The 26,442-nt window shown below is 30.4% G+C and overlaps 2 protein-coding genes and 1 non-coding gene across 5 annotated transcripts; 1 reads left to right on the top strand and 2 right to left on the bottom strand.

Moving 5' to 3' along the window:
* Positions 1–3,959: 3,959 nt before the first annotated feature.
* On the bottom strand, positions 3,960–10,911 carry CRT3 (calreticulin 3). 2 transcript variants are annotated; one of them, XM_068623823.2, is made up of 14 exons: positions 10,671–10,911; positions 10,478–10,585; positions 9,687–9,879; positions 8,709–8,967; positions 8,397–8,453; positions 7,683–7,730; positions 7,484–7,570; positions 7,348–7,405; positions 6,800–6,867; positions 6,580–6,675; positions 6,427–6,483; positions 6,234–6,317; positions 5,740–5,769; positions 3,960–4,261 (listed from the first exon to the last, which is right to left on the bottom strand). In XM_068623823.2, the coding sequence occupies exons 1-14, from the start codon at positions 10,768–10,770 to the stop codon at positions 4,250–4,252; spliced, it is 1,257 nt and encodes a 418-aa protein (XP_068479924.1). In that variant the 5' UTR covers positions 10,771–10,911; the 3' UTR covers positions 3,960–4,249. The 2 variants fall into 2 exon arrangements, with proteins under 2 accessions (XP_068479924.1, XP_090153256.1); XM_090297130.1 differs by lacking the exons at positions 3,960–4,261; positions 5,740–5,769; positions 6,234–6,317; ... (2 more) ...; positions 6,800–6,867; positions 7,348–7,405 and having other exon boundaries at positions 7,484–7,572; positions 7,684–7,730.
* TRNAA-AGC (transfer RNA alanine (anticodon AGC)) lies at positions 4,956–5,028 on the top strand. The gene has a single exon. It is a non-coding gene; the product is annotated as a tRNA-Ala (tRNA).
* A 3,357-nt stretch (positions 10,912–14,268) lies between the features above and the next one.
* On the bottom strand, positions 14,269–19,598 carry LOC137822995 (protein CORTICAL MICROTUBULE DISORDERING 2). 2 transcript variants are annotated; one of them, XM_068628063.2, is made up of 4 exons: positions 17,559–19,598; positions 17,033–17,341; positions 16,206–16,297; positions 14,269–15,325 (listed from the first exon to the last, which is right to left on the bottom strand). In XM_068628063.2, exons 1-4 carry the CDS (start codon positions 18,543–18,545, stop codon positions 14,443–14,445), a joined length of 2,271 nt encoding a protein of 756 aa, XP_068484164.1. In that variant the 5' UTR covers positions 18,546–19,598; the 3' UTR covers positions 14,269–14,442. The 2 variants fall into 2 exon arrangements, with proteins under 2 accessions (XP_068484164.1, XP_068484170.1); XM_068628069.2 differs by having other exon boundaries at positions 17,571–19,268.
* Between the last annotated feature and the right edge of the window lie 6,844 nt (positions 19,599–26,442).

Here is a 26,442-nt window from a genome sequence, read left to right as displayed (position 1 = left end):
ATTCTTATATTATTCTTCATCAACTTTTATTATAAATTATTTTTAAATTAATTAACTCAATCAATTTTATTATTAAAAATAAAATGTGTTTATTCCTATAAAATAGGATATATTCACTATATCAATAATTGCATTAAGTATTATCTGGTTTAGTATTTTGTTACAGTTTTATTCTTAAAAGATATATCAATGAGTTAAAGGTAAAGGAGAAAGTATATAAATTGTCAACTTTCTAAACAATATATAACTATATTAACGGTGTTGAGACCATGGTAGTAAGTATCGTACGATATGATACGATTCAGAGTATCCGCGATACGAATTGCAAGAATAATCGTTTTTTCTCTCATATCGCAGTTGTAACGTGTGAATCGTGATACGAATCGCGAAACAATTCCGTATCGGGACTTACTTTTCTAAAAATCTTAATTTTAATTTGAATTATTATATAAAAATCCTAATTTTAATTTTAACTATATTTATAAATAAAAGCTCTAATTTTAATTTACCCACGAACCTAGTGCCTCATTTCAAATGTCCCCTACTCATTCTAAAAGTTCCTGTGTACATCACTCATTACGTAAAATATAAAATTATTTTGTTATTAATTACATATTTGCATTTTTACATATCTTATATATTTAATTATATATCACATTTTTTAACATTTATGAATCTTACAATGAAACGATACCTAATTCAGAAAATCAACTCTCCATAGACTAATTGTATCTCGATTCAAATGAGACAATGTCCACGGATTATTTGAGAACATTGTTCATATACGTAAACATTTTTCAAAATCTGATTATTTTTTGTGAAATTGAATATTTGATTTTAACCTGCACAATATTTCCATAAAAAATCTACATAGTATTTACACTTTAGTAAAGTTCAAATTTTATTTTAATCCTTAATCATTTTTTTATTTTACTTTAATCGTTTTGAAAAAATTTAGACATCAACAGTATTACCTAACATTGCCAACGCACTCTTTGGGATCAAAACCTTATAGAGACACTAACTTACACTGCTCATAACTAGCAAAATTTAAACAAATGAAATTTTAATTTAACGAGATCTGCAGAAAATTTACAAGTATAGAAAGTGAAAATTGAATTAATAAACATATTTATTTTCGTTGCCTGAATCTGGATGCTTTTAAAGGAATAGTGAGTAAAATAAGAATTTGAATATGTTCACAAAATGGCTTAATTTAAAATGGAACAAACATCATGTAGCTTTCTTTTTCACACATCTCTTGGATCAAAGGGACCCATCATGTTCCTTTTTGTTAAACTGGCAACGGATAAGTTAAAGATTCAAAGTTTTGAAAAATGGCACATCATTTGAAACCACAAAACATTGGATTAACCATCATAATAACAACTCTTTCTACCAATCACCACTATTATCATCCCTAAAACTTTCCAAAACACAATCAAGGATATTGTTACTATTGGGACCAAACAACAACACCAAGATTCTTGCTTTGACTTGCTAATATGTGGTAACCTTACTCCATAATGTTCAATTGTTTATTAAAAATCTCTTAGTCCTTTATATAATTAAGAAATGGAGAGAGAAATATAAACATTATTCCTTCAACATAAAAACTTATTCTCACTATTTAGCATAACTAAAAAAAAATAAAAAATTCATTTGTATACTTTAATGTGGAATTAGTTTTCGTTCTTAGCCTAAATTTTACCTTCTGAATATTTGTAATAAGGAAATTATTAAAATAAGTTATTGTCATTTTTTTTCACGACAAACGAATTTATTTTCACTGTGAATTATGATGTTAAAATATTTCATATTGACTCGTCGTTGACGTAAATGTAATGGTATTATAATATAGTTTACGCTGAAAGTTCGTTTGTTAAAAAATATTGATAAAAATTTATTTCAAGAGTTTCTTAACACAAGTATCTAAAAGATATAAAATTTAGGTTAAGGACGAAAAACATATTTTATCCTAACTGTATTCTAAACCTTTTATATTCACAATTATTTTATTATATGTGACTTCCTTAAAGATATTTATATCATTTTATAAATCTACCTCTTCTTTTCTCTTATATTCCTTTCTTTATATTAAATGTCTATTCTTTTAGTTTTGTTCTCACTTTTTTTCCCTTCTTTACACTTTTTGTATTGATTTCATGAACAATTATGGTATTAATTCATCCTAACTCCTTTGTAAAAGTAAATGATGATGAACCCATATTAAGTATGCGTCTGTTGCATGTCATTATTTGATTGAAGTCTTTGAAGACTTTTTGAGTTTTAATGTTGAGCTATCTTTATGAATATCTAACTTATCTTCACTACAACTTTTTAATCAAAGTTTTCTTAAATTTACCTCAAACTTTTTAATCAAAGTCAATCTTATACATCACAGATCTAGCATATGTAGTTAAACTTTCTTTATACCATTTCATGTCATGATTGACCACTTTGGTGGGATAATAAATAACTTAATTTGTCTTGAATGAGTAATACATGAATAGTTTAGAGTATTAATGGGTTTTCCAATTAAAGTTTAACAACAACAAAAAAAACAATTTATTAAATAAAATTAGCATTATTAATCTATTTGTTCATCAATACAAAAACACATAATTGGATTGGACAAAATTGATTTTCAACTGTTGAACATAATTGATATTGGAACATGTGTTTCTTACTTTAAAAGTTTAAGAATATCTTTATTAATTTAGAAATAAATATAATTTTTGCCCTTATATTTTACATTTTGTTTGCTAATCTCACAAAATCAAATAATTTAATTCACATATATTATTATTTAAAAATATTTCAAACTAAATTAAATTGATGTTGAAATAAAATTATTTGTAAAAAATGAATTATTGTATTAATTAATTTTTAAAAACTGAATTGTTAATATTTTATTTAATTCATTTGCATATTTAATGCAATTATTAATGCATCTATATAAATGTTATCAATTAAATTTCTCATTAAAAAATAAATTTCCTAATGATATGCAAATGGGTTAAAGATTAAAGAATGGTAAAAATATGAATAATAAAAAATTAACTAATATTTTCTTAAATTTTAAAAATAACAGTTAAGTAAAAATAGAAAATCTTTCTATATTCCACAGTTTAAAAACCAAAAGATATTTAGTGTCAATAATTCCTAATAGTATTAAAGGCTTTATTGACTAATATACATCAAAATTATGAACAAAAACAGTGTTAGCCATCAAAATCAAAAATCAACCTCATTGGTCATATCATTAAGGATTGAAATGATCGATAGTTACTGAATTAAAGTCTATTTCTTTCATTTCAGAATTTTGAGCGTTTTTTTTAATGTTTTGTGATTTTAGAATTTCAACATACATACTGTGTAAAATTTTCAGTTTCCCAGTTAAATATACAAGGCAGAAGTATAAAAAAGTATTTGTAATAAAATCAAGCAATTGAAATAATAATACAGAAATTTGTAAAATAATGATTAAGAATAATTTACTTTAATTTTATATAAATTAAATATTTATTAATTTGCATATAAAAAAAACCTTAGTAAAATTTTTTAAATAGAGAAGTACATGTTATTATAATTTTGCATTAGAACAACCAGCACTTATAATTTTGTCATCAAATGGGAATAACAGTTCATATTTCTTTTGTTTTTTCCCCTCTGTTCTATCTCTAGTTTCTACTATTCGAATTTCCATTTCTAACAAAAAGGTTTATACTACTTCCTCCTTGTTATTCGTGATGCTTTTGAATTATATTTTCTCTCTCTTACACAATAATGACAGAATCTTATCCTACTAGCAAGAAAGAGTCAGATCAATGGAAATTATTTTCTAAGTCCTAAGTTTTAAAGTAAAACTCCCCAACCCCCAACTACACAAAAAAAAAAATGTTCTTCTTACTCAACCACATCAGTAACAATTGGATGGAAAATATTATGCAGTAATATACCAAAAAGCAATAATTTTTTTTTTCTTTTTTCCTTCTGGGTTACAGGGAAAGTTTAAATTCCATCCTTCAGAACAGTACCAGCAGACCAGCTGTTACCTTATAATAATCCAAAAGAAATCAGGTTAACATTATGACTGACCCATTTTTTCAGATGTTACAATGCAGTACAGCTCGGTATGGTAGGTGCAATTGAAGCTCTGGTCCTACAATTCACAGCACTTTAAAAACTTCAAAGATGCATTTTATTGCTGCAATCACACAGCTGACACCTACCCAGAGTACACCTCTCAAAGTTCATCCTGAAAGAGTCAAAGTAGAAGGAAATGATTTACTGAGGGTACTGAAAATAAAAACTGACCCTTACCAAAATTGAAGAAAAAGAAATTTGACTCAATGGAAAGATCTCACAATTCAATGAATCCAAAAGTAGCTCAATAATTTCAGAAAGTTGTATTTTGTATTACAAATTCATAATATTAGCGCCTGGTACTCGAACTTTGGCTCGAGGCATTTTCTCTACCCCTTCTTACCCTGAAAAAGCAGGGGCACCATGCGTCCTTGAACCGATAACCATCTTTCGGCTAACCTAGCCTCCTCCGTCCCTCGGGACCAACAAAGGGTAGTACAGGAATATTCACCTGTTGTCCATCGACTACGCCTTTCGGCCTGATCTTAGGCCCTGACTCACCCTCCGTGGACAAACCTTGCGGAGGAACCCTTGGGTTTTCGAGGCATTGGATTCTCACCAACGTTCGCGTTACTCAAGCCGACTTATCCTCATGACTTCCTCACAATGTAAGAAAAATTATCTGACATTTATGAATCATAACTCATGACTAAGTGTACTTTTATAGGAAATTACCTATGAGGAAATTTAGTGAATCATTGAATTTATAATTATTTATAGCAACTCAGGACTAAGTGTACTTTTAGTGGAAATTACCTATGAGAAAGTTTAGAAATTGAATTTAAGGACAATTTAAATTATCAAATGGGGATGTAGCTCAGATGGTAGAGCGCTCGCTTAGCATGCGAGAGGTATGGGGATCGATACCCCGCATCTCCAAATAATCTTAAATTTTTTTAATATTTTTTCATGTGGTGACTGTCTCAGAAAAAAGAAAGCAAACAAAATTTCAGATGCAATGATTACTATTGAAAGACACTTTCAGGAATTTATTTATAATTTTGCATATCTAAGTATAACAGAACAGTAGTTTTTTTAAATTGATGTTTGAATATCTTAGCTTGTTTTGAATAAATTAGGACTTAAAACATAAAAGGAAAATTCAATCCAAAAGATTATTCCATTCATAATGTTAATCCACTTAATAGGTGAGAAAATTTCAAGACTTATTATCACGATAAGTAGTTTGTCCTGTTTAATGTGAAACTTTTTCCAGAATCAATGCACACTTTGCCACTTTTTTGAGGTTCTGATCAGATACAAACTTCACCAAATCACACCGAATGATCACAGCCAGAAGGTATACATTTCAAGTTCGAATAGTGTTTTTGCCAAGGTTTACTTTGTTTTTCGTGTTTGTGTCATGTAACTGAAAATATCTTGTTCGTATTTAATTTGGATAAGCAAAAAGGTTGATATCTATCTAAATGGCAACGTGGGCAGTGGTCATATACCTAACTCAAGCAAACCGTAATCACAATCTCAGCAGCCAAAGTTCACACAACACATCATTACATGAACAACGGAAGCAATAAAGTATCACGAGGCATATTCACATTAGCATTAAATAACAGAGAATTTTAGGCTTACATGGTAATCATACGTATCGTGGGGATCCGGCTGCAAAACAAAGTTTTGACATCAGACTTTGTAGTTCATATGCGATAAGTGAACATAGATCCATTAGAGACCAAACAATTTTACATATATTGGCTAGGAAATTTAAGAGAAGAAAGCACAAAAAACTGTTAGCTTGCGATCTTTTAGTTTCCCCATCAAATGTCCCAAACTCGTGTACCAATGTTTTGCATTCTTTTTTCAAGCATGAAGCTTTCATATATCCTCTTTCTTAAACGTCTTCTAACTATTTATTCACCATTCATTTATTTGTTCCCAACTGGTCTAAGTGTAACTACAGGTTTTGAATGAAAGGGATTCCAAAGCAAAAATGTTGAAATCAATCTCAATTCGATAATTCTATATTGCATATTCTCTCCCTCTTAAACACAGATAAGGAAATAAGGATAACAAGAAGCTTTTTCTATAGAACAATTTTTTACGAGAAACCAGGATAGAAACAGTACCCTTCGGCGACGCCTCCTATTTCCATATTTATGATCCCTCTCCTTCCTCCTTTTTTCACCCTCTTCTCTTGCTCTCTGTGCCTCCTACACAATCATAACATCAAATGGTATTGATATTGTACAAAGCAACATGACAAATATGGTTATCACACTTTAAAAATACTGCTGAAGCATTTAGGCTTTGAATGGTCACCTCTTCTTCCCGAGCCCTTCTTTCTTTTTCTGCTTCTTCAAAAGCTTCTTTTTCAGCCTGAGATTTTACACAAAATGAGAATGATGCAGATACTACGATTCCTATCTGCTACAAACTAAATAACAGATACGAAGTCTAGAAGCAAAAGCTCACCTCTCTATTATTAGCCATAAATTCATCCACAGCTTGCTTTGCATACTGCGGGTCATCACAAATTAAGATGTTGTCGTAAACTGAACCTGCCTTCACCTAAAATTTCAAAGTTAATATTGTCACACTCAAATATTCAATAAAAGATATTTTCAAGTTTAGGTAAACTTCTGAAAATTACTGCTTAGGGTGTTTGGGTAAACAATTTAATCAAGACACACACCTGCCACACTTCAATGCCCACATACTTTATTGGCTTGAGAACATAAAGATCAGGATCATCCTCAAATTCTGCAGGAAACAGAAAGGGTAAAGCAAATTTCGTAATTAGAGATGACATTAGTAACGTATAAAGAGCAAAACCAGAAAGTAAAGATCAAGTAACTACACCAATTGCTACACGTAAGTTTACATAGAAGTCATAACAAGTTTGCTAAACATTCATGCAGAGGCTTATAAGCTTAACTGAATGAAAGGCTGAAAATATTACTAAAATAATTGATAGCTCAGTTGCCACCTAGTGAAAACTATGAGAATACCATTTTATAATTTTCTTGTCTAATCAAAATTTTCCCTAGCCAACAAGAAATGAGCAAAAACCAACAGTCTAGATCCATATAAAATTATAATGTCAATACATTTCATATTTGCAACAGTTACAAGTTAACATAATGACAAAGCCTAAAAGTATAGGCTAGTTTTTTTTTTGTCTGTACCAGGAAATTAAAACATTGACTCCAACTTCTTGATTCTAAAAACAGATAAATCTACCTGGGTTATCAATCCATGGAATCTTCCACTTTCCTTTGTAGTTGGGATTCTTGATTTTCTGCAGTTCAATAATTTTCAACAATAAGAAAGCCTAAAAGAATAATGACTTCAACTTTAAATGTGTGGCATTAAGAACCTTGCGTTTCCACGGTCCTTTGTATGCTGGATTAGGAACCTTTGAGGGCTTCCATAGTCCATCGTCATCATCATCCCAGTCAGCAGGCTACTCAAACAAAGAATTAAACAAAAGAAAAGAAGGAAAAGAACATTCATAAGTCCATGCTAAATTAAGTCTTCTGTCAATAATTAAAAAAATATGAAGTAAAGAAATCAACCTTTTTTGCTTTTGGATCAGGAATTTCAGCTGGAATGGAATCATATCCCTGCAATATAAAAAAAATTAAGCAGAATGAAGCACATGAAAATGTAACTAAAAATCCATATGACATTATGAGTTGCCAAAAACCTTTCAAGCAGAGGTTGGCTAAAAAAATTTCATTGGAATTTAATTGTCAAGTTGATGTTCCATCATTATTAGAATCAACCACTTCAAATAAATAATCTAATACTTGTAACAGGGGACTGAGAGAAAGACAAGAAGTATCTGAAAAAGTTTGATACCATTTATGATGCCTGATGAGACTTAAAAGAGTAATTAATAAAACAAAAAGCAATTGATTTTTTTGTTGTTGACACTGGAAACATCTTCAATACAAAATAAACAGAATTTTGCTAATAGCCCAGCCACTTGTAGCAGACAGTGTTCTAAACTGCAAAGTGGTTGCGGTTGCACGGATGAAATTTAGTTGCAAAGTAATTGACCAATCGCAACTTAAAACACTTAGCAGATATTATCTACTGTTCATGTGGACATTAAACTCAGTGAAATGGAAAATGCATACCACTACATAAATTCCTAAAAAGGTGATTGTGAAGGCTTTTCGTGTAAATGCAAATGCTACATGTAAAGGTGAAGGTGTTTGGAAAACTTGATGAAGAATTTCAAGTTACCAGAAGAGGATGATAGTGAAAAGGGGGGCAAATAGTACCTCTGGTTTGACCCCATCAGGATCTTCAATGTACTCTCTATCATCCCAGTCTGCTGGCTGCAAAAGTGAAAATAAAATGTTTCAGATGAAAGAAAATTGATTGATAAAAGATGTAAAATATACCAAAAGAACCAAAGTGTTTCCTATATCAATTAAAGAACCCTATAGAATGAATGTTTAAGTTGTTTTTTAATGTATGACCGTTGAAGCCCCAGAAATTATTAACTAATAACAATAACAATGCAGCTCATATACTTAGAAAGGTAATTACAAATATTCTCCATTCAAACAAGTCCAGTCCCATAGTTGTACCTTTTTTGCTTTGACATCCTTGATTTTCCTTGGAGGAAGGATGTCCCAATCTGTATACATGCTTCCCGAATCTCTTTCCCGGTTATCAACAAGGATACTATAAGAGGCATCAGGCCTTAGAATAAATGTATAGAAATGAGTCAATTTATCCGTTTCACATTGCAGTTCCTTTGTAATAGGGTAATTCTGCCCCTGGTATGATAGTATAAGATGGAGCTTCTTAGTTTGTGTACCGCATATATCTGGTCCAAACATCAAACTGCATCAAGCAAGACAATCAGTTCACTCTACTCGTCAGCACAGCGACAGATTAAATAGAACACTGAAGCGCATGTTTCTACAACATCAAACAACAAGACGCCTCACTTCAATAAAATCAAGTGGGGGAATAAAAAGAGAAACATTTAAATGTGTTAAAGAAATAGCAAACAAATGCAGGAGTAAGCTGTTTGGATAAATTCCTCTTCAAGCTCTTACTAGGGAAGAAATTAAGAAAGTAAAATGAAATAAGTTTCTCTCAAAAGTTAAAATCAACTTATCCACCGAATAATTTACAGAAATTGCCCCATTTAGTTATTCCACAAGTTACTTTTACCTTATAAAAGAAAATTATGTCTCTTTTTCATATTATTGTTCTTCTACACAAATTCCTTACAAAAAAATTATTTAAACTTAATCTATATAACTAACATAAAAAAATACGTTCAAATATACTCTTTCTAGCACATTTTTTTGTTAACTAAAATTTATTAAAAACTCACAAAAAAACCTGGGTCCCACCCTCTATCTAACAAGTGAAGTCTCACCCATAATTTCTCATGTCCTAATAAATATGAACCAAACATTGAAAGCGTGCTGTTAACATTTCTTGATACAGTATAAAATTTAGTCCATTTATAAAGAAGTTCATCTTCTATTTGTAACAAGCTACCAAGCATACATCTTCTAAAACATAACATGAGAAATTGACGGACAGACCTATAAGGGGTATCACCACCAAACTTCTTCTGATTGACATAACCAGAGAGAAGTTTGATGTAACCGCCACCACATTCAATGTCCTGCTCAAGCCTAATGGAATACTGCACCACAAGGGTTCTGTCCTTGTTGTTAAACTCCGGTATCTTCGCAGATATGGCAAAATGCTTGGCATCGTTATATGTCTGAAGACCTGAAAAAAAAAAAAAAAACATTCATCATCATCATCAAAACAATAATAATACAATTAATTTTTTTTTAATTTTTAACTTGTGTATAAGTTAATTAAGAGATATAAATTTCAAATTTTGTCTTCATATTTTCCCTGTTAGAGGTCAAGATCGTCCTAATAGGTCATTAGTATGTGAAATAGTTTATTATTCTAATCAATGTGGGACATGTAAGATTAATGAATTAAAGAATTATTACAAAGTGGACTTTATGCATAACTCAATCCCATAAAATCATTTCATAAGTTAAGGTTTGCACTCACTTATATACAATTAAATGTCTTAATCTCTAGTCGATGTGAGATCTCTAACACACTCCTCACACCCGAGAGTGACAGCTCGTACGTGAAATAACATATTATGGATGGTCCGATAAGTGGTAGCTTGATAAATCCAACAAATACTCGCTAAGATAGACTTTAAATGATTTTGATACCATATTACAAAGTGAATCTTAAGCCTAACTCAATCCATAAAATTTGTTTATGAGATTTGCACGCACTTATATACAACGAAATATCCTAATTTCTAGTCGAGATGTGAGATAACAAGAATGAATACCTTTGTCATCAGGATCTCCAGACCATTTCCCTGCTGTGTGCTTGAAGGTACCTGCTTTCCCCTCACTCCTTTTCCAGTCCGATAACACCCAACGGCTCTTCCATCCATCTGAAACAATCAATCAACAAAGTAAAAAATTTCCGAAAACCGTGGAATCTGAGGTGAAGTGGAGGATGAAGATTTCAACGATTACCTTCGAATCTCTCTTCGAAGAAAATCTCAGCAAGTGCAGAGTGAAGAATCAGAAGGAAAAGGAAGAGCTTGAAGAAGTGGGTAGTGTTGCCATTGGCCATCTCATTCCTCACTGCAATGGCAACAAAGTTGCTTCAGATTTCAGCTTAGAGTGCTGAGTTGAACTGAGTTGCCACAAACGAATTTAAAATTCCGACGCTGGAGGAGTGGTACTTTCTAGAACACTGTCCTTCAAATTTATTCATTTATTGCAAAAGAAAACTATTTATGAATATATTCTCACTCCGAATATTAATAATTTTCACTAAAGTTTATAAGAATGAATTAAAAATAATTTATAAGTTAGACGTTTCTATAAATAAATTATAAGTTATTTAATAAGAAGTAGTTTTATTTAACTTCAATATTATTTTACTTATATTTAAGATTATTTATTAAATTAAAACAACTTGTCTTAATTGGTTGTGACATTTATCTTTTGTATTGCTATTAATATCTGCTAAAAGCATTGTTTTTTTGTACTTTTTAAACTATTAATATCAAACTCCTTTTTTTTCTGCAAATGTTTAAAAGTGCAAATGGTTAAAGTTATGTGCTTTTGCTAATTTAAAGGTATCTCCATAGTTAATTGTGTTACTTCAATGTTGATCTTTTACATCTTGAAATAAATTATAATTGATTATTACTATTGTGTTGATTAAAATTGATAAAAAAAATATTTAAAATAAAATAAAACATGACTGGGTTAAACCTGCAATTCCCAGTTAAAACCAACCTTATTTCACAATCTAGCCAATGAATAAACTTTCAAAATTACATGATTTTATGCTGTCTATTTCTATTTCATTTCAGTAAGAATAATTTTTGAAATTTTACAATACTATTTTTTATTCACTCTCCTATTATTAAATACAGCTTTTTTTTGGTTTTAATTTTCAGACCTATATTTTTACACAGTATATCTTTTGTTATGAACATGTGGAAAAAAAAAATCCATGAGCTTTAAGATAAGATTGTTTTAAATAAATTAAAATTATTCTAATAAAGGTTGTCTTTAGAACTTTTAGCCCCTGTTTGAATTGGGGGTGGCACTGTAGCCGCAGACGGATGTTGGGTGTTACCACGTTTGGATGTGTAGATGGGTGAGGGTGAGAAGGAAGTTGGCCAAAATGATGGTCTTTTGAGAAGTGAAGAGAAATGAGAGGGTGAGCGTAATAAAAAACTCCAACAATATATATGTGGTTACCAAGCTCAGAAACCTCACAAAGTAGAGCACATACATAGAGAGCTTGGAGGGGGCTTGTTCTTCGTTTGTGACCTCAGGTGAGCTGTGTGTGAGTTTAGTTTCACTCTTAATCGATTATCACTGAAAATGAATGTATGCAATAATCGATTATCTAGAAAAAAAAATAGTTGATAATCGATTATGTTCATCACATAATCGATTATCTGTAAAAAAAAAAATCATGAGATAATCGATTATGGTCGTTTTTGCACTGGAAGCATAATCGATTATGTGCCATAAAGATTTGGATAATCGATTATGTCGTATTTTGCACTGGGTTGATAATCGATTATGGTTCTAATTTTTCAGATTTATGATTTTATGTTTTTTGATAATTAATATCATAATTAATAGTAATTATATTAGTAATCAAAATCATAATTAAAATCAAAATTATTAATTGAAAAATAGTAATTATATTAGTAATTATATTATTAATTGAAAATAGTAATCAAAATCATAATTAACAATAATTATATATTTATATAACATAATATTTATTAAATAATCATTAATAACATTATAATTATCTACCAACAAAATTTTACTAATACAAATATTTTCAATTAATAAAATTATAAACGAAGAATTCATATTTCATTTCTATATTCTATTTTTTTTAATTCATTTCAATTTTATATTATTTTTTAAGTTATAATTGAAACTTACAATTATTTTAATTATGAAAATTATGTATAAAAGTAATAATTATTTCTTTATTATTTTTTTACACACATGACAAAAGTATATTTTATTATTATATATAATGTAATATAAATTAAATAATATAATATTAATTATTTTAATTAACTTAAATATCTTTAAACTAATTAATATTTCATTTTCCTATTTATTTATATACAAGGATAAATTTGTAATCTTACAATTTACACTATTCAAAATATATTAAAATACTCTCACAACTATCATATCATTCACACTTCTCAATAAACTTTCTTCACAGATCCACTCTAACATCTCCTAATCCAAACACCCTCAACTTTCTCCTCAACTTTCTCCACACTTTCTTCACATTTCCACTCACCCACACCCTCAACTTTTCACTCACCCACAATCTCTAATCCAAACAAATCATTACTCACAAAGCTTTTGTAATAATTTCATTTAATATATTCTTTTAAACCCAAAGAGAACTTCTTTTATATAGGAAGAAACAAAATGGTACTAAGAAAACCTTTTTTTTAGAGAAAAACATATTTAACTACCTTAATAAATTAACATTGCTTATTAAATATTTATTAACTTTTATTTAATTTTTAAAATATTACTAACTTGTAAAATGTTGTTTAGATTGAATGGTACTTCACTCACCTTAGGGTTGGATCCATGACACTTAAATTGCAAACAATTCTACATTCATAAACCCATCACTCACTCCTATCAAAAAAATTCATATTAGGTTGACTCTTGAATTCTTGTATTGCATGTACTTTTTAAGTTGAGATTGAATTGAAATAGTTACAGTTTTTATTTTATTTTTGTTATATTTTTTAGAAGATTTAATTAAATTTAGATATTTTGAATTGAGTTTTATTATTTAATTTCATTAAGGGTGACATGACTCTTAGTTTGTATCATCATTACTTAAATTATATTTCTCATATATTTAGGTATTTTCAATTGAATGTTTATTTAATCTTTTTTTTATTAATATCAAAACTCTATATTTGTCAATTTAGTACTGGTGATCACTTAGAGTCATAGTTTGTAATGACATTGTTTTATTTTATAAATTAAATATTAAAATAAAAATTAAATTGTGGAGACACAATAATGACATTTATTAAATACAATTAGTTCATGACACTCCCAACTAACTACACACTCAATTGAATAATATAGAAGTTTTGGACATTCAATAAAACAATTTTTTTCAATAAAAATATAGAAATTTATGAGGAATTTTAAGACACGTAAATAATGAATGTACAAAAGTAAAAATTATGTTACCCCAATTAACAACAAAAAATCAAATGACAGATAATTGATTTTTTTTAATACTTTGTAGATTTTTTTAATAATAGAAACTCAATTAAAATATTCAATTTTATGAGAGATATAAAATTTAATTAAACCTTTTTAGAATAATTATTTAATATTTAAATAATAAAATAAATTAATATTTCAAAAGTAAATATTTAGTTAATGGAATAATAAAATAAATTGAATAATAGGAATATTACTATTGTTATTCTCACTCCTTATATCTGTCTACTGTTTCAATTTGTGTAGTTTCATATGAGCAATAACTTAGTAAAAGAAAAAGAAAATTCTCACAGATAACAATGGCTACTTCCCGCATAAACAATTAACACTTCATATTCTACACCTCAAAACACTTGCAGGATCTATGTACAAAAAAATGAGTGAAAGGAGAGAAACTTTGTTGAGTTCTTCTGGTGACTAAATATCCTCCCATGCCACCATAAACAATGCATATCCTTAAGCTAAGCTATGTACCTATTCATCACTTTTGGACTTTGATCTCTGATGTTTGTACTCCAGGGGATGATTGTGATCCACCAGTGAGTGCAGCTGCTGCAGATTCAACATGTGTAAGAAGATATTCATATATCTTCTTCCTCAACCTGTCAATTGTCTCTGCTGGTATCTGGCATGATTCTCCTTCATTCTTGCTTGATCCTACCTCATCAAGCCAATCATTCACACTTTTTAGTTGAGTGAGCATGCCTGCTATCTGCCCATTATTTGACAAGCTAGCAGTGTCCCCATCAGAGTCCAAGAATCTCTCAACAAACACCAAAAACCAATCTCTTGACCTCAGTTGCAGCATGTCAGTTAAATCAACCACTTCATCAAAGCCATTTCCTCTAACCCAATCCCGTGGTGGGGATTGGACTAGTTGTTTGTGTCCATTTGATAAGGCATTGCCTGCTTTGCGAGGAGTTCCTTGCAAGGCTTGTTTGGAACTACTACCCGTCTGACTCTGACGGGTTTTTCCATGAGATTTTGATGAAGTATCTTCACTTGAACTTTCTATGACCACCATTGGTTTGCTTCCCATGATATTCTTTTGGTTTTGAGAATTGGTTGAAGCTGGAAGCCTGGATGATGGAGGTTCTCGGTTATAAACAGAAAAGGATGATAGATTGGTGGATATAGCAGTTTGGACCCAAGAATTTGCAAGCTTTTGTCTATCTGATTTGAGTTTTATTGCTTCTTCTGTTATGATTCTTTCGTTATCTTGAGAAGAGTCATCTGGAATGGATTTGGCTAGCGAGTCAGCAATCATTCGTGCACTATTTAGGCTAGCATGAAGAGTCAAGAACTGCTCTATTGTAGGATGCGGGTTTTGCTCATTTGCAGAATTACTTAGCTCTGCATATACGCTGCCAGAAACATTGCAAAAGAAATGTCAGAAAAACCTGGTATGCTGCATTGCAGGAGGGTGACATAGAAGAATGGCTGTGGAAGAAGATGGATAGCAAACATCTATGGTTAAATGTGTACATCAAATGAGTCATCATCTTAACTTGGCAAGATATAGATCAGCTTTAATTTACAGTTGAACATTGACTGCATTTAGACGCATTGTTCTTCACTTTTATTCAAATATATCCAACAAATATAGATAAAGTATACACCATGATTGCAAATGCCAAGGGTCATACTTGTCAGAACACACAATAGACCTCACATGACCCAACATTAACCCTACCCTCAACAGCCCACACTTTTTCTATCTTAGAAGTTACTAATTATTAGTATATTGTACGAATTTAGAAATAAACATTTAAATCTGTATTAAGAAGCAAGCAAGAAATGATTAGCATAAAAAGATAAGTACTATATTTATATGACTCATATGATGTAACTCCATATCATAAAATACAAAGCAAATGCATATGTAGCATCACTATCACTAATGTCTAGGATTCAATTTGCCATCCCACATTTTTCAGATTCCATAGTCATTTTGGTAAATCACATTTCTGTATAGCCATTCAACAATGCACATAGTTTATCAGAAAGTATCAGCATGACCTCATATCTAGAGGTGCTGTGCTATGCTTTAATGAGCAGCAATTTTATCAAAACAAACATAAACCATATACCAGTAATATATCTTGGTTTAAAGTCTAAATTTCAATTTCCATACATGAGAAGTCCAAAATCTCAATTGTATTGAGAAGCACTAAAGTTCGGAAGTACTGATATGTCATTGAGCAGTCCATAGGAATTGGTTATTAAATGTGAATATATTCATACCTTAGACATTGCAGCAAACTCTCAGCAGCAGCAGCCTCCTGAATAGCCTCAGTTGCTGCCATTTGTGCTGCATCTCTGTGCTTCATCACTTCCTGTGAAGACATGACATTATAAAATGACGATGAAACAGTTTCAAAACTTCTTGTCCAAACAGCAGGACCAACAAGAAAAAAATAATCTAATAAATAATGCATCCAGTGGGCAAGGACATGGTATAAGAGCATGGGCAGAAAACATTTTACTATGGAAGACTCATAAAACAAAAGAATAAACCAACCGTATGATCTGACAGTTGACATAATACTTTTTGCATACTTATTATATATGCATTTATGATGTCACAACAATAGCTTTATGAAACTCATGATATTCATGTTTATTTAACGTTGCAAAGGAGCACCAGGTTGACTTTTTCCCATTAGCAATACCCTCCTGCAATGCCCTTAATTGAAAGTTGGAGACATGACAATTGACCAATGAGAATAAATACAAAACTTGCAAGGCATGCCTGGCAGCATCTCTGAACAGTTCTTATTGTTTAACCAAGTTCAAAAATAGTGTATGAGGTTCACCTATTGGGGAGGGTAGATGTACACAGCCTTACCCTCACAAAGGATGTTTCTAAGATTTAAACACATACTTCAGGTCATTAAGATGTACACAGCCTTATTGCTGTGCTGAGATTTGCCCTCTACTAAACTTTAAAAAATGTCAGTGAAAATCACTGGTGAAGATTGCATATAATTATATTCATCATTCAGCAGTATATACTTTGCAGAAAAGAGTAAAAAAACTGGTGAAAAGAGACGTGTTTTAAAAGGATATACCCTGCCAAGCTTTGCTATAGATGATGGCAGTGAAGCCCATTGAACACTTGCATCTGTCACTTTTCTACTACTTGGAGAAACTTTCACCAAGTTTCCAGGGAATCCAGTGTTTGAAAATTCTGACGATTTCTTTCCAACAGAAACTCTTTGCTTGCCTGTCTTTTCTTGTTCTTCCATAGTTCCATTGGCAACAACTTTCTTTATAGATGTTTGAGTCCTGTGCTCTTCCTTGGAGGACTTTGTCAGCGGTTGCATCTTGCTCTCTTCTTTAGAGGACAACTTTTCACTTGAAGTACTTCTCCTAGGAGTCTGGAACACCACAAAGTGAAAGTAAGAACATAACTGTTTGATTGCTTAAAAGATAAAGGAAACTGAAACTGAAATGCAGATATCTTATAGTGACACCACACAACTCGTATACAAAAGTAGTTAATATAGCATTTTTTCTCAAGGGAAATTAGATATAAACAAAAGTTGTGGTTTGAAGCTAGGAGATGTTCAAGAAGAGAAATTACGAATCACTTACTGAGCCACGAACCTCAGGCTTAGGGTCAGACTTGGTAGCCCTTGATTTGGATGTGTCTTTATTCTTGACTTCCATACTCCCTTCCCAGCTCTTACGCAGCACCTTAGCTCCAAGCTCAATTCCCTGAACCAAATTTCTGATCGGGTTTCCCATGGAAATTCTCTTTCCGGTTGGACTAGCTCCACGGACACCCTTTCCTACCTCCAACACTCCCACCTTGGCAGTTAGCCTGTCCACTCCCTTGATATTTGCCTGATTCTTGACCCCGTTGGCAAATTTCTCAAAGGAAGTAGGCAAAGAATAACAACTAGTGGGGGAAGAAGGAGTGGCCCTTGAATTAAATGACTTCAATCTTGCCAATGGTTCCTTCTTCACATCAATAGTATTGTTGGCTGCCACTGCTTTTGTTGTCTGAGATTTACTCTTAGCCAAAACCGCTGGTTTCTTGTCTAATTGCTCTTCATTATGCAGTCTTACTTTCTCCTTCTTCTCCTTCTCCTTCTCCCCAACGTGGTGATTCCCCAACACTTTCCTAGGAGACCTGGATCTCTCTAAGTCCAAGGGACCAGAACAAGCACTGTTCTTTTTAGCCTTAGCGTTACCGAGGAACCCAAGTGAGTGAGTTGTTGCAACAATGTCCTCAGGGGTTCCAACACAGGCGTGCCTCCCAGGAATAGGCCTAACCCCGTGAAGAATAGGAACTGGTGAAGCACCCTCCAAACGATCCACAAAAACAAACTGCCCCAGTTGAATCTTGTCACTGAGGATGAGATCATCATGTTCATCAGGGAGAGAGACATAGGTGGCATGCAAGGAATCAGAAACCTTGAGATAAAAGCCTTGATTTGGGAACAACTCACCCCCGGCAAGAGCCGGAACAATGCTCACTACTTGCAACAGAGAGGACCTGTGCTCACCAGCAACTTTCACATCTGTGTTCATGTGCTGCATAAGTTTGAGAAGCACCCCAGGAACAAGACTTGCCATCTTTTGTTGTTCTGGCAGCTTCAATATGCATCACTCTCTTAATACCTAAATGGGGCTTTAAACACCGGGAAAAAAACAAGGAAGCGTTTTGCAATGAAAATGCAGAATTTTAGACGTTTTCTAAGCAAACTTGCAACTGATGGAATGCCAAATCTGAACTGAAACAATAAATGCTGCGATGCCTTCGGGGGATTCTACAATCGCAGAGAGGGAAATCTTGCAATAAAGTCGCAATCATAGGCTATCCAAATCCAAGTAAAGAGTAAATTGAATAAATTGAGAAATATTTCAGATTTTGGAAAGGGAAGAAGAAAAAAAGCATAGGCTTTGGTAGCAATTTTTAATACTAGAAAAGGACACAAAACAACAAATAAGACACCAATAAGCTATCAAAAAGAATTCCCCAACCAGAGGATGAAGAGATTTTCTATCCTGGTTAGTATCATTGGGTGGTAGTACAGCTTGGACATGAGAAGGAGAACCCACCCACCTTCCTAGAAACACAAGCTAGACGGTGACAAATATGTGAAGTCCAGAAATGGGAGAATTATTTCTCCTTTGGAAATGGTTTGGAATCAGTGTCTTGTACATTTCACAGCAATAATAACAGTTTTGGTTGTCCACACCACACTAAACCAAGAAGTAAAATTTAGAAGCCATAAAAACACAATTCTTTTGTGGAAGCTACCTTTATTGGCTCTGTGTCATGTTGGAGAATGATGTGAGATTTAGATAAAAGCCTTAAAAGGTTTTAAGGAAAATAGGTAAGGGGGTATAATTGGCACCATGCTTATTGCATGATTGATATGAAAAGAGCTGTCAGTGTCTGACAGATACATCTAAACACACATGCACATCAATGGATACAAGAATAAGAAACCTGAACTTGACCCACTTTAGTTTTGGCTCAGTTACTGAATCACACACACAACAAAGAAGGCTACTTTCCTCAAATCAATAAAAAAAGGGATAAAGGGGAACCTCTCAGAGCTTCAATTACTATACTTTTTTATGTGTTTTTATTGTTTTTCTCTTTAATTATGAGCAAGGTGAGAGCTTTTCAAAGAAAGATTCCAATTTTATAAAGGGTGAATGCAAGACTCTGCATGTGCAGGGGTAACGCCGGTGTTGAGAACATGGTAATGGTGTGTCGGCTACCTAAAAAAACAAGATTCACGTTCTTCATTATTTATCCAATCACAACAAAAAATTAATTTTCTAAGAAAAACATCATCAAAAAGTGTTTTAGATAATGTTGGTGAGTGTTTTAAAGCATTGATGAATTACAAATGAAAAATATTTAAAATGTTACTCCCACTTTTTTCAATGCAATTCTAATGTTCTTATTACTATTTTTAGCTGTTAGAACTACACTATAAACAAATTTCAATCCAACACTTTCTCTATTGTATCAATATTTCAGTAGTTGACATTGATAATAATGTGTGTTTCTTATTTAAATAATATTCAATTTTTAATAATGTTCTTTTAATATGAATTTAACTATTTTAGAATAAGAGTATTCATATTTTATACATTAAAAAAATTTATTAAATAAAAATTTTAGAGAAAAAAAAATAATTAATTGATATATTATTAAACTAGATATCATTTTAAATAAAAAAAATTATTATTTTAAAATTATTTTCTATTATTGAAAAATAGTTTTTAAATTATTATCTAATTTAAATTTAAAATTTAGATAATTGATAAACGAAATCGGTAGTTATGTGCTAATTTAAAAATTATTTATTAGTAATAGAAACTAATTTAAAATTAATAATTTTTTTAGTTTATAAAATAATATCTAATCTAGTTAATATAATAATTAATTTTTTTAATTTCTAAAATTAATTTTTATTTAATTTTTTTTAGTAATTACGTCAATAAACTTAGTATATTAGTAATATCATCTTAGAAATTCAGCAAATTTAATTGTTTTTTTTTCATGTTTACGTTACAAGTGCCTTCTATTAACAGCGAGAAAACATTTATTATATATTTTTTAACAGAAATTCACTTTCTTTCTCCCACTTAATTGTATAATTTATTATACGTGTTGTTTTAGAAATAATGTTCTGTACGTAATTATATAATTGATAACTTTATTTTGCTTCAACTAAAAATTTCGGACCTAATTATATATAAAAATAGGATGTAATAAAAATATGCATTGGGCTTTATTCTTAGGTCATAAAGGTATTAAAAGTTGTTGTTTTTTTAATTAAAATTAGTTTCTGCATTAACTGCTATAGATATAGTTTTCTAAATTGTTATTTTTAATTCATTTCATTATTTTCGATATATATATGTGGTAGTTTTATTTCTTTTCTATATTTTTTGGCAATTGTTTGTATTTTAATAAAATTGCATTTATTCCTGTTTCATAGGTGGCATGAGACAGTAAAAGAAAAAGGAACATAATATTTCTTTTAACATGGGTATTTATTGTTTAAAAAAAAACCTATGAAACAAAACATGTGATAACATTATGTGTCGACCCAACACCCTAATAAATATCTACATACATGGAATATAAAAGTATATGAAAGTAATTAATGGAGAGAAGCCAATTACTATCAGTGTGGTTTTAAAATATTATTTTTATTGCAAACACAGTAGGATGGTAATGTGGGCTCATTCTCCTCCATAGTTTTGTTATGGTTCACAAAATATGAATTAGGTTGGTCCTTTTTAAATAATGTAAGTTTATTTTACTGGTTCGTTTTACATTTAAAAAAATATGAATAAAAAATACTGTTGTTAAAAAATTAAAATTTTATTACAGTTTTAATTTATTTAATTAATATAAAATATAAAGGAATTTAAGTATGAAAGTTGTTAAAAGGTTTGATTAAAAATAATGAAAATTTTATTTTATATCTATTTTTCCTTTATATGTATAACGATTGGTACTGGACAGATCAATCCTGGTCTCGGTAACCGACCGTCCAAGTCAAAGAACAAGAGATGCGATAAGTAACAATAATTATAAGTAGCGTTGAATGAGTCAAGGTGCATCCGAAATATACGAAAATATCTCCGATAAACCAGCTAAAACAGATTAACTCTCATGATAATAGGGGACCACGATGCATGTAAAATAATAACTGATATACGGCCCATCAGAGTCACGACCCATAAACTAATACTATAAATAGTAAGGTACGTTTTTTCCATTTAATCAAACAACACTCTTAAACCATAACACTTACTTGAGCATTGGAGTACCTTTTTTAGGTAACCTTCGATCGAACGAATATCAACATTAAAGGAAAGAGACTTGAATTAGTTAGGAGATTACTGACACGTCAGCAATTGTACGTCCAATCATAGGTACTATCTGAGCCTTTCAACTTATATATGTACAAATGTATGTAAATGTATCTTACCAAAGTTTTGCTATAAAATATTTTAATGAAAAGAACTAATTTTTTAATGAGTATCTTATTGAAATCTTTTTTTATATTATTTTTTATTAACAAACTTTAAATATAAGATTTTATTTCAAATTAAATTCACTGACATTCTTAATATTAACTTCTTTAGACGATTAAAATAAAACATTCATTTTTTTAGTACATTAAATTCAATTTTTTTTAAAAATAAAATAAAATAAAGGTCACAATGCAATAATAAGTGATTGAGGTATTATTGTTTTTACAAAAAAAAAAAAAAAAATTATTTACGTAGGCCAACCTGTCTCGCCTCACTGCTAACCTGTACAGACTGTAGGTTATATAGGACGACGGATAAATAGGTTAGATCTGTGAACCCGTCCACACAGACTGCGGACCGGCTCATATGATCCAACTCACATCTTCATTCCTAAACAATAGTAAGTGTATTTCATGGTTGACGTAATTGTTACACACTCCAAGTACATGAGAAAATAATTTGTATAAAAAAGTTGTATTTGATTTTCAAACTATAAAAAACTTGTGGGATCAATACTATAGTTAGCGAGTATATAGTTTAATGAATCTAGAAAAATTATTGATAAGAAAAAAACACCAATAAGCAAGATTATATAAACTAATTTACTTTGTGTTGATTTTGAAGTGAAGTTAAAAAATGGGAATATTGATAATAACTTAATTAAAAAAACTTATAAGACCTAAGTTTTACACAGTTTAAATTTAAAAACCGGAATTAAATCTTATTTTTCCTATATTTTTAAATATGTTTTTTAAGAAAACAAATTTCTCATATGTGTTTTCCCATTTTTTTTGTTGTGGGTTGTTAAAAAACTTCTTTTAAAGTAGATGCAAAAATTAAAAAAATAATTAAATAATTAATATTTCCTTAAAAAAATATGCAACTTGAAATAGTGTAATTATATTATATTCTTTGAGACTTCGCCAAACGCTTAAATGTCATTCTCATTAATGAGTTTTGCCTCGTCTTCAAGGTCACGACAAGGAATTCTTTATTATTCAAAAAATTTTGTATACAAAATCTCACATTATTAACGTAATTAAGACACTCCATTAAGTGTGTATAGTATTGAACCATTAACACATAATATGGTTTTTTTTTTTTTTTTAATGTACACATTTTCTATCTATTATTTTCCTTTATATATATATATATATAAATATAAAAATTGTTCCTACTCGGGAGATGAGACCTAGATAACTATTAAAATGTTCTTCTCCTTCCTTCGGTCGGGCAGATGACTAAGTGATAAGTTGTGATTCTTCTCGTCCTCTTGCTTATCCTTTGATAGTTGGCACTCGGTCGTCGAGCGAATCACCGGATGGTGGGGGTACATGCAAAGGCACTTCGACGCTCAAGTCAGTTAAGCGGGTGCTCAGCTCTCAGGTAAGTGAACAGTAATAAATGACATACCTTACTCCTTGGGATGCGTGCTATTTATATTATTCTAATGGGCCTACCTTGTTGGGCTTGTTTATCTAGGTGGATATCGCTTAGGGTCGCATTACCCAATTCCTAATGATAGATTAACTTCACTGACATTGCTTTGAGCGTTAACTGTAATGGGGGTCGGCCGTCGGCCAAATCATCATGATATGGGTCGGCCATCGGCCATATTCCAGTGGTCTTGATTGTCTCGGTCAAGCCTTCTAAGGTTTCGGTCTCTCGGCCAAGTCTTATGAGGTCTCGACCAGTTTCCCTTGGTCTCGGTCAAGTGGACTCGGCCTCGCCCATACCGGTACATAAATATATAATAATCCTAGGTTTGTGGGGAAGGGGAAATAGTGAGTTGGTTCCAAAGAGCAGTAGGTTGGAAAATTGGTGCAGGCGATAAAGTTAGGTTTTGAGAAGATATATGGGTGAGTAATAATAATCTTAAATATATTTTTCCTAGGTTGTATTCAATATCTTTGGATCAAGGTCGCAAAGTGGGAGAAGTAAGTGTGTGGGAAGGATCAGATTGGAATTGGAGGTAAGCTGGAGACGAAATATGTTTGATTGGGAACTTGCACAACAAGAAGAATTACTAAGAACGTTGTCTTGTGTAAAACTGAATAAGAAGGTAAAGGAGACAAAGATATGAGAGGGTGGTGAGTTCTCAATTAAATTAATTTATGAATGTGTAACAAATATTGTTAAGGAAAGTGAAAATACTAGGTTCAAACAATTATGATTGTCTAAAACGCTCAGTGTGAAAATTACAACATGGAGAACTTTGTTGGATAGACTTCCAACACGAGTGAATTTAATTAGGAAATGAATAGTGGTTAGTTTTTCCATTTGTGTTTTGTGCCAAAAAATGGCAAAATCGACCCAACATCTACTATAGGAATGTAAAGTTGTTTTTGAAGTTTGAAATTATTACTTCACATAGATTAAAATTTTGTTCGTCCAACATAAGGAGTGTCATTTTGAAAGTTTTCATTTGGATCATATGAGTTCAAAGCAATATATATATATATATATATATATATATATATAATAACAATAATAATTGTTATTATTATTATTTTGTAATAATTTTATTTATATTTTTCAAATTATTCATATATCTGACATACGATACACGTCATAAATTATCTACAATTTATAAGTAATTATTTTTATTTTTTCAATATACAGTTTTCTGTGTTCACTAATTCTAATTATACTGATAAAATCGACAAAAAAAAAACCTAACCACTGATTTGGTAGAACTTTAAATTAGTGTTAGTGATTGATTGGTAATGATTCCTAATCCATGAAAATGGTACACTTTTGAGTGGAAACAAAGAGAATAAAGAATTTGTGAAATAGTTAATGATGTTAAAGTAGTTGCAATTATTTCTTAAGTGAAAGAGGTGGTTGCGGTTATTAGTTGCTCTAATTAAAAGTTAATTAAAGAAAAGTATAAAGTTTAAGCTTCCACGACACTCTCATTAGAAGAATATATGATTTGAAAAAGCAATTAAAGGTCAAAGTTGGTTCAAAATAATTACAACAATCCAATTAACTGCCACATAATCTCAACTTTTTTCTCATCACAAATTTTTTTATCTTCTCTTAAAGTTTCAATTAGCTTTTTCTACTAATCATCGCTTAATTAGTTAACAAACTACTAATAAAAATAGTTAACAAATTATCATTTTATAAATTAATGTATTAGTTAGTAGATATCATATATGAAGCTCGAACACTTTTCTTAAATGGTGAGTTGGTGTCTGATACTCATATCGGATACTGACATTCGTATGACACTTGTAAGACACTTATCCTTGAAGTGTCCAATTAAAAAAGTATTTGTTAAATTTCTAACAATTCTAAAATAGTTTTAACCTAATTTTAAAAAGGAAAAATACATTAATTTTCTAAAAATTCAAACTGTATTGTATAAATTGTTATTATGATTATAAAAATAAGAAACAAATACTTGTGAACCAGTCATGAAAAACATCTTTTTGCTCCAAAAAACAATTTGAAACATACTTGTGCACATAAATCTTTATTGTCAATTTATATAATTCATAATTATATAATATATAGATCTGCGTTCCCATGTCCTACATTTTAGAGAGTTTACATATCTCTCTGTTCGTCTCCGTGTCGTATCAGTATCCGTGTCAATGTCTGTGCTACATAAATATCATACACTCTAATATATAAGAACATTAATTATATATATATATATATATATAATAAAAACAATTTATATAAATAAGTTAGTATTTGACTTTTTTAATACATGAAAACTCGTTACATAGTATCATAATTTACATGGTTAACTAAATTTTACATAGAGGGTTTTTAAATAATTTTTTATTAAACTCTTTTTAATTTTTATTTTGAGATGTAATTGCTATTTTTGTTTTATTTACTAATTCGTCGGTTGAATTTTTTTTTTTAATTTCTTCTAAATTATTGATCAACTTATTTTTAGATTAAAAAAACAGGCTGATCAGTAAATAATTATAACTTAATATAAAAAAGACTTAAAAATAAACTTAATAGAATAAGTTTGGAAAAGTTATGAATGAATATTTTAGGTTTGCAAATAATTTATTTAAGCATAGAAAATTTAGAAAGAGAAATAGAATTAAAATTGTAATTATTTGAGTTGATTAGGTGTTGAAAAGGAAAGATGATGGGTGGAGAGTAGACACCGACGCATAGGTAGGTCTACAATTCATCATCCACGTCAAATCTCACAAAAGTTAATGTATTCAGATTAAAGTTTTTATACTTAGATTGTAATGATTTTTTTTTATTTGCTATTTTAATTGGATTTTAAAGATGAAAATTGTTTTCCTACGCCCAATAATTTTATACAGTTGAAGAGTATTAATAATTTTATATTATTTAAGAATTGAGTTCAAAGATATTATATATATATATATATATATATTTTAAACTTTTTATTATGTTTTTTTAAATACAAAATGTGATGGATTGTAGTCATAAGCGATATCATCTTAAGAAAATG

This window comes from Phaseolus vulgaris, chromosome 11 (genome assembly GCF_051622355.1).
Source record: "Phaseolus vulgaris cultivar YP4 chromosome 11, ASM5162235v1, whole genome shotgun sequence".
Lineage (NCBI taxonomy): Eukaryota > Viridiplantae > Streptophyta > Magnoliopsida > Fabales > Fabaceae > Phaseolus > Phaseolus vulgaris.
Note: the sequence above shows the minus strand (reverse complement) of the source record. Positions and strands in the feature narration are given on the sequence as shown.

What these genes read in the sequence shown, in the direction of transcription:
- CRT3 (XM_068623823.2), bottom strand. Translation starts at nt 10,770, where the DNA reads ATGGCCAATGGCAACACTACCCACTTCTTCAAGCTCTTCCTTTTCCTT. An exon ending in CTTCGAAGAGAGATTCGAAG is followed by an intron (nt 10,586 to 10,670) that starts GTAATCGTTGAA and finishes TGATTGTTTCAG; the next exon opens with ATGGATGGAAGAGCCGTTGG. An exon ending in GGTGGTGATACCCCTTATAG is followed by an intron (nt 8,968 to 9,686) that starts GTCTGTCCGTCA and finishes TGCTTGATGCAG; the next exon opens with TTTGATGTTTGGACCAGATA.
- LOC137822995 (XM_068628063.2), bottom strand. Translation starts at nt 18,545, where the DNA reads ATGGCAAGTCTTGTTCCTGGGGTGCTTCTCAAACTTATGCAGCACATG. An exon ending in AGCCTGAGGTTCGTGGCTCA is followed by an intron (nt 17,342 to 17,558) that starts GTAAGTGATTCG and finishes GTGGTGTTCCAG; the next exon opens with ACTCCTAGGAGAAGTACTTC. An exon ending in CTATAGCAAAGCTTGGCAGG is followed by an intron (nt 16,298 to 17,032) that starts GTATATCCTTTT and finishes ATGTCTTCACAG; the next exon opens with GAAGTGATGAAGCACAGAGA.